At 39.0% G+C, this 13,910-nt stretch overlaps 1 protein-coding gene across 5 annotated transcripts; it reads left to right on the forward strand.

The window, feature by feature from the left end:
* Positions 1-2,250: 2,250 nt before the first annotated feature.
* Positions 2,251-11,999, forward strand: LOC117811826 (leucine-rich repeat neuronal protein 2-like). 5 transcript variants are annotated; one of them, XM_034682328.1, is made up of 3 exons: positions 2,268-2,440; positions 8,602-8,758; positions 8,960-11,999. In XM_034682328.1, the coding sequence occupies exon 3, from the start codon at positions 8,987-8,989 to the stop codon at positions 11,357-11,359; it is 2,373 nt and encodes a 790-aa protein (XP_034538219.1). In that variant the 5' UTR covers positions 2,268-2,440; positions 8,602-8,758; positions 8,960-8,986; the 3' UTR covers positions 11,360-11,999. The 5 variants fall into 5 exon arrangements, with proteins under 5 accessions (XP_034538201.1, XP_034538219.1, XP_034538194.1 ...); XM_034682310.1 differs by having other exon boundaries at positions 2,251-2,440; positions 8,607-11,999; XM_034682303.1 differs by having other exon boundaries at positions 8,602-11,999.
* Positions 12,000-13,910: the final 1,911 nt, after the last annotated feature.

Raw genomic sequence — 13,910 nt, forward strand, 5'->3', positions numbered from 1 at the left:
AAAAAGTACAAAATAAGTAAAAAATAAGTAAAAAATAAAATAAAATAACATAAAATAAAATAAAATAAGTAAAATAAAATAGATAAATAAAGCTAGAGTACAATTTAGATATATACAATGTTACAAATGGAATTTAAATTAAATAGAAGTAATTACTGGCAGTATTAAAAAATGTTTCAGTAGTGACAGGTTGACATGGTGTGATTATGGTTGGTAATGACAAATTAAGCCATAAATAGAAATAATATTTGTATGTAATATGACCATGGGTTGTAGTTAGAATAGTAATGTAATATAACAAAATATAACATAGCAAGATAATTATATAATACAGTATATTATACATTATAATGCCAGCAGCAGTCAAGAGAGAGGACAAAGGAGAGCCTGAAGCGTTCAGTCTTGCACTGTGGTGGAATGATGCGCTGACTGAAAGAGCTCCCCATCAGCCACAGCTCATCATGGAGAGGGTGAGAGAGGTTGTCCAGGATGGCTCGCAGTTTGTCCATCAACCTCCTCTCAGCCACTGACTCCAGACTGTCCAGTTCTAGGCCAACCACAGAACCACAGAGCGGGCCCTTCTTTACCAGCTTGTTGGACAAACATCTTCTTCCTGAAAGAACTAAGCTCAGAAGATTTACATGCTGCCACTCTGTTACATTTCCTTTTTAAGATCAGAACGTTTCACAAACATCTGTGTGATACTTTGATGACAGTTGTTAAGGTATATTGTGACGATATTATTATTATTATTAAGGATGCACCATCCCACTTTTTAGGTCCCGATACCGATATCGATACCTGGGCTTTGGTATCTGCTGATACCGATACTAGCCGATCCGATCCCGGTATTGATTTAACAATCTCTATTCCTTAATGTGAGGATAGAATCATGTTTTGGCAACTTCAGGCTTTTCTGACTTTGTAAACTAAAATAAAGTGAAAAATTTTAAAACTGACAGTATCATTATTCAAGAGATTATAAATCTGTACCAGCAGTTTGGTGAGTTAATCTTCATAACCAACAGATATTACAATTCAACTGTAAACCTCAGCAGTGGATAAGAGGAATTAAATATTCGGTATAAAAAAAACTGCTTCAAATGAGAAAATAAAAAATATGTCCACGTAGTGTTTCCCACAGAAGTACAGTGTACCTGTGGCTGGGATTAAAATCATTGAATACATTATTACTCTACCAAGCTTTGCCCTTACTGTTTCCCTTCTCCGCATCTGATATTGTGACAATATTAATCAGTTGCACATTTTATAGAGACGCTGATGACGTAGGAGATGCACATGGCTATTATAAACACAGAAATGCAAAGAACTGAGAGGAATAGATCTGCCATATGGATCGGCACTATATATCGATATATTAGCCCTTTGTCACCGATATCCGATCTGGCTTTTTGAGTCCGATCTAGCTGATATCTGGCCACCCCAGTCCAAAGAAGTTTGGACAAGCGTCTGGGCTGTAGACTGCCAAAAACATTGATATACACAAAGCACCATAAGACAAGAGCTACACTGAGCTTCGTAGATTCATTACTATTTAGAGACATTCCTCTTTAAGGCTTCTCTGACAATGGTAAATATATGTGTGCAAAAGTATAAGAAAATGTAGATAAATATTAAAAATCAACAATCAAAGAAAAATAACTAACATCTAAAATAGTAATACTTATTGAGGCCAAACAGTGTTAAAAGTTCAACAAGTGTTTAATGAAGAGCTGAGACACAGCTCTGGCTCTGAGGAAAGTTTCACATCCCCTCCTGAACTCTGTGAGACAACGAGCTACATAGAAGGTTATAGTAATACAGATACTGAATTTGAAGGTTATATGATTGAATCTGTGACTCTCCTGCTGCTTTTCCTACCCTGCTAGCTATCACCGGTAGTGTAAGAAGGTCTTCAATCTGCAGACGATGGCGGAAAAACTAAAATGCCAGCAGGAGCCAGAGAAAAAACTCCTCATCCAGATAAAGTAACACACTGTAACTAACGCAAGAGGTTTCACTTCTGCTTATGACACAGAAAAAGAGAGAAAGAGGGAGAGAGTGAGGCAGCAATAGAAAGAGAGGAGGAGAGATGAGAGGGACAGAAGCTCTGCTGCAGAACACACCTCATCTCCATTTTAGCTGGAGGGAGGGAGAGAGAGAGAGAGAGAGAGAGAGAGAGAGAGAGAGAGAGAGAGAGAGAGAGAGAGAGAGAGAGAGTCAGTCTTTGCAAATTTGCTCTTCAGCTTCAGTGCCGGAGAGGGAAGCGCTGGGGAAGTGATATTTCAGGAATCTTAAGAGATCCACAAATGTGAGGCTAAGAGGGAGGACAGGGGGGAAAAACAGGCTGGCATGTGAAGCGTCTGAAAAGAAAGACTTGCACAGCAAATGAAGACGAAAAGGAGGGACAGACAGGGATGTAGTCGGTGCCTCAGCTGCGGTAAGAAACCCTGAAATGTGTTCATGGAATTTTTTCAAGGCAAACAAGGGATTGCAGCACTCACAGACGTGCTGTCACCAGCGCACACATGCAGCTGTAGATGTAGACGAACAGCACCATTGATGCAAGGTGTTGGCAGCAGGTGTGTGTGTGTGTGTGTGTGTGTGTGTGTGTGTGTGTGTGTGTGTGTGTGTGTGTGTGTGTGTGTGTGTGTGTGTGTGTGTGTGTGTATTCATTTGGCAGGAGGTGAAAATGATTCATAAGTTTGTATGTGTGTCTGTGTGCATGCTGGATAATATCCAGCTGCAGAGTAATGCATCTATTTTTTATGTCTTTTATTCATTATTATTATGATTAGAATCATGATCTCTATCAAGCACCTCTCTCTCCTGTCAAACATCTCTCTTTCTCTCTATCTCTCTCTATAAATCTTCTCTCCATATTCCGCCCTGTTGCAGTGTCTCTCTGTCTGGGAGCTGCACAGCACAAACAAACCTTATGCAATGGAGCACTCCATGCATGCATGTATTTTTACTCTGTGCCCATTTCTTCCATTACAAAATTCAGGTTTTGAAATCTTTTCTCCAGCTTCACCTGACTTGCTCTCTTAGATCGGTACAAGCACAGTCAGATGAAGCCGAAGGGAGAATATTCTTGACTTTAAATTCAACAGAGCATACATTTGAAAAGATCTAAATTAACACAGACCTTTAATTTCTCCCTTTCCACCTCCAGCAGGGCTCTGAAAACTTCCTAATAGTTCCCCGCTAGAAAATAGAGATCGCAATGTAATCACTTATCCCAAACTAAACTGTTCAAGTTGCAAGAAGAATTGAACGACACAAGCCATTAAGCAGGATGTGTTTCTTGAAAGTGATATAGATCTTTTCTTTATGTCAGATATATTAAGAGAATAACTTACAGCTATCAATTTTCTTTCTCAAATGAATGATTTGAATGTAAGTTAGAGAGTGTGTAATGGTTAACCTCACAGGTTTGCTTTTAAACTTTCTGTCAGCTAGTTTTTTTCTGTGTTGTTGCAAATTTGCAGTGTGCGTAACAATCTAAGTGTCACAGGCTTAAATGTTAACAGGAGCAATTTAGATGCTGAATTTGTCACATTTGTGTGAAGTGAAGTGCTCAGACAATTTATTTATTTATTTATTCATTGCACATATAAAGGAACAAAACAAACATTGCATGTTCAATAACATGAGCCAATATATAACAGATACAATTCAATAATAAAATTAACCACTAACATGGTATGTGCAGGAGGAGCCAAAAAACCCCTAACAGGCTTGTCGAGTGGCCCTCCATAGAAATAATCAACACAAAGACAAAGTATCATACAAGTATACATAGAAAACAAAAAAAGATTAATAAGAGGGATTAATATTTAAAACAATGATGAAAAGAAAATAAGAGAAAGTTAAAAAACAAACAAAACACAAAAGAACAAAATATTTATTTATAAGTTAGGAAAGTGGGGAGATTATGTGTTTGTAAATATGCATTAAAATTGAATCATGTTGCATTACTTAACTCACCTAATAGAAATGTTATGGTTTGTTTCTTGAATGAGTTGAAATTTGTGTTACTTGTCATATGACCAGGTAAACTGTTCCAAAAGTGAGGGCCTCTGTATCTGATGGAAAACTGAGAAAACGTTGTCCAAAAGAAAGGTGGATGGAGTTTATTTGCAGACCTTGTTTGAGAACCTATTAAGAACTGCCAAGAATGTCTGACAAAGGTTGTTCAAAATATATAATTTTTTTAGTTTCTGATCTTTTAAAAAAAAAAGTTAGTTGCAGAGGTTCCCAAACTTTTCAGCTTTGGACCCCAAAATGACGGTGCCAGAGGCTGGCATGTCTCCACTGTCACTTAAGGTGGTTAAATGCTGCTCACATTCATCACACAAGCAGTAGTAGGCCAATCCAAAAGCAGACATTAGAGCAACACAAAAAACACAAAAGCCAAACAACCATCATAGTAATCTAAAAAGCCTAGAAGCAGAATACAAATAATCTTCATTTTGACTGTAGCAGTGGTAGGACATTTACCAAGCAGATGCACAGGTGAGGGTATGTGCGTCTATGAGTTTCATACCAGCTTAAAGCCTGAGATACTTGATTTAGCTGGTCTGCAGAAAATTAGCTTACCAACATGCACATTGCTGTGTTTCCTGGGCTGCTGTAAATGAACCTGCTGCTATTGATGCTTTCGTTAATGTGTCATAATTACCTTAGGACCCATGTGCAACCAAAGAAAAGCAGGAAATTGATTGAAAATTACATTTTTGTATGCATGGTTATATTTGAAATGTAACAACTATTGTGTTTATATTTTTACTATCATGGATAAAATATGTCATTTTAAATATTTCAATTTTGGAAATGTGTTTGGAAGGCAACTGGGGACCTCCTCATCATGGTGTCCCAACCCCAACTTTGGCAACCACTGATCTAGCGTGCATGTAAGAACATAGAGAAGTAAAGGTGCCAAAAAAATGTATTTTTTGTGTGTGATTAAGTTAGAGGTTGATATATCCATCTATATGGATGATCAAATGTATGATAGTAATGGACAAAATTGGCAAAGAGTAGAAAGAAAAACAAACAAACCTGTCCACAGCCATCAAGAATAAATAAGGTACTGATCCATGAAGCTTTTATTGCATCTGTTTGATCATGGTTTAATGCCAAAATCATAGATATTCAAAATTAATTTCAACAATGCTCATATACACTTTTGCAGCTCTTGGCCATGAAGCTTTGCGTGATTCCAGAGGGCGTTCATTTCATGTAATTCAACTTTGATTGGGGCTGAAAATAATCAGGAGGTGTGGGGTTCATCAGGAAAACAGCTTAAGGGTACTATGCTAATAGTTACTACTGGCATATTAGTGTAAAACATCTGAGTCTCAACCTGAAATGTTAGTGGCCAAGGTGCATTATAGGTAATGTTTGCAGTGTGTTACATGTAGGAGGGACATGTGGAGAATCAGGGGAAGCCTGTTGAGAGTCCTCAATGAAATTCGATTGACCAAGAAATAGATTAGCTGTATGTCAAATCTGCTTCATGTACATGGAACACTACAACAAACAGTGATTAACTAACCAGGGATATGTGATATTTGTCCCCTAAACAATCATTGTAGGCCTGAAATGCTAGTCAAATGTTTTGCTTAAGCTGTAGAGCAGCCACCCACCACTTGCCGAGGTTGCAGCCGTGGTTATTGGCTGTCTCTGGTTTAACTAACTGGAGCAATAGGTAACCAAAGGCTGGTGGTGCTAGCTCTTCTAGTGTTAGCCAAACACAGCAAACCAATTAGACATTGCTTACCTGCAGATAATGTTTATCAGTGTTTAATAAAGTGTGCTCTATGTGTCCTGTTTACAGTGTTTTCTTACCTTAAGACAAGTCAGTAAGTCAGAATTTAAATTTCCATTAAACAGCAGGGACATTAGTGGCTTTGTAACATCTTTAGACTGACTCTTTCAATATATCTCTTGGAGAAACATTATCAAAGATACTACAAGTCACCACTAAACAGAGCAGAGACAGGAATTATACTGTGGTCTCTTGGCTCAGCTGTGACGAACTGGCTCACATGCATCTGCAGCTTTCTTTGAAACATCAGCAGATAAGCGGTCACCAAGGGAATTAAAGAGAACTGAAGTCAGAAACCAACATTTTCTTCTATCAAAATTGAGAAATGTAAGTATTAAACTTATAGACATTCAGTTGAATTAAGTTATATTCAGTGACCACTTTTCCCTCAATGCTGAGATTTTGGATTAAGGTCAGCGCTCATTGGTTCCTGTGCATTCATACTAAACACAAAGAAACAGAGTCTGAGTCACATTGAGTCAGGGGAGTGTTAATGGCCTGTGAGAGCAAAAGTATTTTCTATTTATCCACAGCACAAGCGGACTCTGAAGAGCAGGAAGGAGACTCAGTCGCTGAGTCATACGGATCTATTATCCTTCTCTTTTCTAAATAGTTCAAATTACAGGGCAGCACAAGTTCTTTGAATGCACACTGAAGCACAAAGTTCTGCTTTACAGAAACTGCCAAAAGCAAAACTCTGACTTTCTGAGAGCAAATTACAAAAACATGAAAATTAAATGATGGATCAATTATAGAGCAGGTGGTGGAAAGATGAGAGATTTGAGATGAAAGTGACGAACTGATAGAAAAGTGAGAGGAGTATGAAGAGGTGAGACCTGTTCTTGTTTGTTTTTTTTTTACCATTGAAGCTCTGAGTTTAAATAACAGACAACATTTAGCACCCACAGAGACATATGAACAGGTCTCACCTCTTCATACTCCTCTCTTTGCACTAAACAACGTGCTGTTTGAGTGCTCAGAGTGCTGGCTTCTTTTCAACAACTGTGCTTAATTAAATCTGTGAATTCGTTCTCCTTGTTTGTGGGGGGAAAAAATGGCAAACGTCTCATCACACTTTCTCCTCTTTTGCTTAAAGATGCCAAAGCCTGCAGAGCTGTACAGTACTTCCTGTTAGTCATGTTGGCTGCGGATGTCAGTTTGCAGATGAAGAGTTTAATAACACCAGCTGCCAGGATGGAAGACTTAGAAAGATTCAAACTTTGTCTCATGACTACTTTATCTAATTATGTAGAGTTTCTTGAAGAACACAGAGGCTGATTGAAGATGATATTCAGTTGTGCTGCATCAGAAATGGTATAATAACAATAATAATTATTATTATTATTAATTTATTTATAGAGCGGTTTAATGATGCACACTGGTGTCACTGTTGTTGTGTCATCTGTGATCCAATCATCTGATACACAGATCAGATCAAAACAAATTCCAAAATAAATCTCTGAACACAGACACAGAGTGAGGCTTGGAGATTTGTTTCCATAGCAACTATGCTGTGAGCCCTGCACAGCTTCTCAGCATTTGTGTGATTCCAACATCTCGTCATTTTTTTTCTACTTATCAGGGTGTACAAAAGCTAAATGTGGAAGACAAAGAACAATAAATCACAACTCTTCCAATGAGTACTCAATTACAGTCAGACTCCACTAGACCTTTTGCAGGTGTGTTGTGGTTTCTGGCATGGAATTCAGCAGCAGACCCTTTAAGTCCTTGAGGTTGTGAGGTAAGGGCCTCCATGGATTGGACGTGTAGGTCCAGCACATCCCACAGATTCTCAACTGGATCGAGATCAGGGGAATTTAGAGATCAAGTCAACACTGAGGTGTTGCTCCCAGCCACCTACTTTCTGATGCCCATTGTAGGCGCTTTTGGATATGGGCAGGACACCTTTATGTCAGAACCAGCATTAACTCTTTTCAGTAATCTGAGCTCCAATAGCTCTTCTGTTGTATCAGACCACAGGCCAGCTTTAGGCAGGTTTCTGAAAACTAGGTGGTAATTGTTTTTCAGACAAAAAAAGTGTATTCTTGTTTAATGATTTTGCACATCTGGTCAGTTAACTATTGGGATGATCTCACCTCAGACCAAATGTCTGAAGACAAATACTGAGACAATGTATGAATGTCTCAGTACTGTGAATACAGAGCAGAGATGTCAGCTGTGCTAAATAGGAGAGTCTGCCAAATGCTGTAAATGTATTTCTGATGTAACTGGTGCTTGTGTCTCACTTTGTGTGTGTGTGTCCATGTGACTGTGTGTGAGTTTGTGTGAGCAGCTACATTCACAGTCTTTTTCATAATAGCCTTAAGTACAGAATGCTGATAGCATAAAAGATCCTTGGGGTCTTTTTAACTGTTACATAATAAATAGCATTTGTGGGCTGCTGTGTTCTAAAAGGCAGTGGATGTTAAGTACTGAAATAAAATATTTAAGACACACGATTTCATCACTCCTGAATATTTACCTTCTTCTGTCGGCTGAAAAGAAACACTGGAGATTACAGCAAAACACTCTTATCTCGTTGGTTTTCTTCTTGAAATGTACTCAGACTTTCTCTCTTTCTCTCATTTCAAATTTCACTTTGTTAGTAAGCACAATGCATTCTTTCATATCCCATGTAACTTCACAAAGACATGTTTTTTTTTTCAATCCTGGTTTAGGGAAGAAACTGGTGAGGTATGATGTTGTATGTCTTTGTTTGTTTGCTTTCTTTAATCCCCCCCTCTCTTCTTTTCTTGTGTCTCTGACAGAACAGTGAGCCGCCATGCTGCGAGCCACAAATCCTCCACCTGTGGCCAGGATATGAGATCGATGGTGTGACAACAAAAGGCTGTTATTGAGCTGAAGCCATTGCAGAATCCCTGTTCTATCACTGCAATCAAAGTTCCACAGAAAAAAACTCTCTTGGTATAACAAAGTCCTTATCTGAAAAGGAAGCCTAGACATTGTAGTTTTGTTTGTTGTTTCTGAAGCTGCTGTAACATGCTAACACTGCTAATACAGATAGAATACAGTGTTTGAATGGCATCAAGGCAGCACTGAAACAACTTCCTGCACATTTTTGGTCCCAATGATTAATCTACAATCATCATAATCTCCTCTTGTCAGAATCAGCTCCTGTGACCTGTACGGATCATGAGGCCAACTCTAATACTTCTGCAGACACAGTGTCTCCTGTGTGTGTTCATTGGTGTATGTGTGCCAGCTGTTGTTGTGGGCTCGCTTCCTCACGCACTACCATGGCATGTCTCCTGCCCAGTCCGGTGCGTGTGTCAGATCAAGCCATGGTTCTCCCCGGATTCTGTCTACCATGAGGCTCCCACTGTGGATTGCAACGACCTGCTGATGACCAAGCTTCCTTTACCCATACCCCCCAACACACACACCCTGCGCCTGCAGAGTAACCTCCTGTCTGAGATCGACACTGCAGTGCTGCACAGACTACCAAACCTCACAGACCTTGACCTTTCTCAGAATCGCTTCAGCCGCGTCAGGACAATAACTAAGAGTTCCCCCATTCCCTCCCTGCTTTCTTTACACCTGGAGGAGAACCATCTCAGCCACCTCCCTGAAGCCTCCTTCTCCTCACTGCCAAATTTGCAAGAACTCTTTCTCAGCCACAACAACTTACACTCAATATCCCCTAAAGCATTTGTAGGACTGGACTCCCTGCTGCGTCTTCATATCAATAACAACAGACTCATCACAGTCGACCCTCAGTGGTTCAAAGCTTTGCCTAATTTGGAAGTTCTTATGCTTGGGGGGAACCCCGTGGAGGCCTTGCCTGAGCGGGGCTTCCAGGCTCTAAAGTCCCTGCGGAGTCTTGTCCTTGGGGGTATGGGTCTGAGAGGCTTGGCGGAAAAGTCTCTGGAAGGGTTAGAGGGCCTGGAGAGCCTCTCTTTCTATGATAACAAGCTTACAAAGGTCCCCACTCAGGCCCTGAGGAGAGTGCCAGGACTGAAGTTCCTGGACCTCAATAAGAACCGCATCAAACTGATAGAGACAGGGGATTTCAGAGACATGGTGCACCTGAAGGAGCTTGGCCTAAACAACATGGACGAGCTGGTGTCCATTGAGAGAGGAGCCTTGGATAACCTCCCAGAGCTCACCAAACTTGAGATCACCAACAACCCACGACTATCCTACATCCATCCGCAAGCTTTCCTACAGCTGAGCAGGCTGGAGAGTCTGATGCTCAACTCAAACTCTCTGAGCGCTCTACACCAGCACATCGTGCTCTCCCTGCCAAGTCTTCAGGAAGTCAGCTTACACTCCAACCCACTGCGATGTGACTGCCTATTCCACTGGGCAGCTGAAGAGGCCTCTCATCCTCACACTGAAGTAACACAAACACCCCGGATGGTGCGTTTCATCCAACCTCAGGCCACACTGTGCTCTGAACCCCCAGAGCTGCGAGCTCGCAGGGTTAGGGAGGTCTCCTCCAGGGAGATGTCTGCCTCATGCCTCCCCATGATCCCTTCCAGCTCCCTTCCTTCCTATGTTGGGGTAAGAGAAGGAGGAAAACTTGTCCTGCACTGCCGTGCTCTTGCAGATCCACAGCCTGAACTGTATTGGGTGACTCCCTCTGGGCTCAAACTTGGTCCTGTACCGATCGGTGCATCCAAAAGTTCACCAGCTCCTGATCCCTGCCACAGAATTACAGTCTCTGAGGGATTCAATCAGACAACCGCCTCCAGCGTCTCAACTAGCCATACTCAAGCTCAAACTCACATTCGCTGTAGCCCCTCCAAACACTACCGGCTACTGCCTGAGGGGACTCTAGAGATGAACAAGGTGACCCTCAGCGAGGCAGGGTTGTATACCTGTGTAGCTGAGAATGTACTGGGTGCAGATACACGCAGTGTGACTGTGGGTGTGCATGGCAGAGAAAAGAAAAGAAAGAAGGGAGTGGCTGTGAATGCGAATGTGAAAGGATATCAACCAGTCAGAGTGGATCCAGGGTTAGAGGTTAGAGAGGTTGGGCAACACTACGCTATCCTCTCCTGGCAGAACGGACACAACCTCCCATCGACTCGTCTATCGTGGCAAGCCATATACTCAAATGCACACACACCAACGTATACAACACGAATCCTGGCTGGTACACAGAGCTTCAACCTGACTCACCTGCAAGCAGAAACATTTTACAGAGTGTGTCTACATTTGGGGATCAGTGAGGGGGACAAGCATGCCAGCAGGAGATCAAGAGAGAGCAGAACGCCTCAGTGTGTTTCATTCAGAACAAAAGATGTACCAGAGCCTCAGCCCAGCCTGCAGATTAGCCCTGAGCTGACCTCCACCGCAGTCACACTCTTGCTCCTTGCACTCATACTGATGCTGCTGGCAGGCCAAGGCTGGGATACGGAGCCTGGTGAGGGGGCAGGAAAGCAACACATCACCATTCTCCAGGAAATCAAGAGTCCCAAGGCTTTAATAATCAATCAAACAGGGAGCGATGAAAATCCAACTAAACAGAGTCATAAATGTGTGTTGAATCTGGACTGCTGAGACATTTGTTTGTGTCAAATAAAGACAAAACCATATTCACAGACACATATACAAAATGTGAAATACATACACTTTGTGAATCACAGCTAGAAGGGAGGAGTCATAGCTCAGAGCAGTGGTGTAGAAAGAGATTTGTATTTATTTTATATACCGTATAAAGTATATATTGACATTGTTTCTGTGTAAAGATGTATTGTACAGAATGCCTAAACCCTAAACAGGGAAATAAAACTGGACAATCATACTCCTGCGACACAGTGAGTAAACACAGGAGAAACAAATGGATGTGAGCAGTTTATGACCACCGAACTGGAACTAAAGAAAAACCTGCTTCAATCCAGAGACTGATATTCACAGAGGACAGCGGATCAGGCCTCCAGGGTATTTTTTTTTTCATCTTTCATGCGTATACATGGCACAGACTTTCTTCAAGCAGACTGAATGAAGTTCCTGCATTGATGTTAACAACCTTTTTGCTTAGCTTTCAGTATCTTGGACTGGGTTGTCAACATATTACAGTATACTCATCCAAATGTCCTGCCTAAACTCCCACATCATCTCTCAGCATAAAAGTGATCTTAAAGTGATTGTGTTAAATTCTATTTTGAGCTATTATACAATAAACTCTTTTTAATTTACACAATTTCTACTCTTTATTGTCGTTTTCTTGCTTCAACTGACTTTAAAAATTAAAATAAAACAGAATAACTATTTGAATAGGGACTAGTCATAAAAATAGATTAGGACACATTACAGCAGGTGTATGGGGCGCCGTTTGTAAAGTTGTGCGCACTGAAAATAACAGCAACATTTCTCCAGATTTAGCTCCAAAACGTCATGAAAATGTAGAGTGAATTTTTAAAAGTCACTTTTTTTAATCACATTTAGAGGAATATTTGTGATCTTCTTCACATTAAATTTTTTTGTGAAAAATATATTAAGTTAAAATAATTGTTAAATCCCAATGCTAAATCTAAATCTAGATGTTAAATCTAAATTTAAATGCTAAATATAAATATAAATGTTAAATATAAATCTCAATGTTAAATATAAATCTAAATGCTTAATATAAATATAAATGTTAAATATAAATCTAAATGTTAAATGTTAAATCTAAATGTTAAATGTTGCTCTGCGATCCTAAATATTTAGCAGATATGCAGAAATACCAAAATAAAAGCTTCATAAAGATATACAGACTTAGCAATAGCAACTTAGCTTGTCCGTACCATTGACTGGGTCAGTTCTGTCTCTGATAGTCTCCAAAACTGCCTATCCAGCATTTTTACATCGGGCAGTCCGGCTGTAATCCATTGGAGTCATACTGACAGACTATGATTGGGATATCTGTATCGCTTTATGAAGCTTTTATTTTGGTACTTCCGCGAGGCAGCAGTGTGAATCTGCATATCAGATAAATATTTAGGATAGCAGAGCAACATTTAACATTTAGATTTTACATTTAACATTTAGATTTATGTTTAGCATTAAGATTTATATTTAACACTTAGATTTATATTTAACATTTAGATTTAGATTTAACATTAGATTTATATTTAACATTTAGATTTATATTTAACATTTGGATTTATATTAAGCATTTAGATTTAGATTTAACATTTATATTTATATTTAACATTTAGCTCTATATTTAACATTTAGATTTATATTTAGCATTTAGATTTATATTTAACATTTAGATTGACATTTAACATTTAGATTGACATTTAAAATTTAGATTTAGATATAATATTTAGATTTAAATTTAACATTTAGATTTATATTTAACATTTATATTTTACATTTAACATTTAGATTTTTATTTAGCATTTAGATTTATATCTAACATTTATATTTGACATTTATATTTATATTTAATATTTATATTTAAATTTTAAATTTAGATTTATATTTAACATTTAGATTAATATTTAACATTTATATTTATATTTAATATTTATATTTAAATTTAAAATTTAGATTTATATGTAACATTTAGATTAATATTTAGCATTTAGATTTCAATTTAACATTTAGATTTATGTTTAGCATTTAGATTTAGATTCAACATTTATATTATTTTATTTTATTTTATTATTATATTACATTATAAGCTTGGTATCTAAAAAAGCTACTGAAGGATTCATGTGCAGCTATAACTTTTCGCCTATCTGTATGCACATGTCTCATGCATGATTTCTCCACTAAAGGATAAGGATGTCTGACATACACTCAGTCATCACAGGACACAGTGTGTCCCCTGCCGGATGAAACCAGGAACTGAACGGAGCGTTTCAGCCCGGTTAAAAAGTCATACGTCAGTACTCACTTGCCCACTTCTCAGGTGTGCCACTCGTTACTGAAATAGTTCCTCTTACCCATTCTGGATCTGAAGAGTTCCTGCCTTAGTGGCATGTGATGGTTTGATATATGACGACTGAATCCACAGTAAGAAAGACAACAATATGGAAATAGATAACTTTCTTGAACTTCACAACTGCACTTCCTGGTTATTAATCACATGTCACTTAATTGACCAATCAGAGGCAAG

This window comes from Notolabrus celidotus, chromosome 1 (assembly GCF_009762535.1).
Source record: "Notolabrus celidotus isolate fNotCel1 chromosome 1, fNotCel1.pri, whole genome shotgun sequence".
In the NCBI taxonomy this organism is placed as follows: Eukaryota; Metazoa; Chordata; class Actinopteri; order Labriformes; family Labridae; genus Notolabrus; species Notolabrus celidotus.

Bases quoted from the DNA above. Each gene is read 5' to 3' on its own strand.
- LOC117811826 (XM_034682310.1), top strand. From the start codon at position 8,987: ATGAGGCCAACTCTAATACTTCTGCAGACACAGTGTCTCCTGTGTGTG.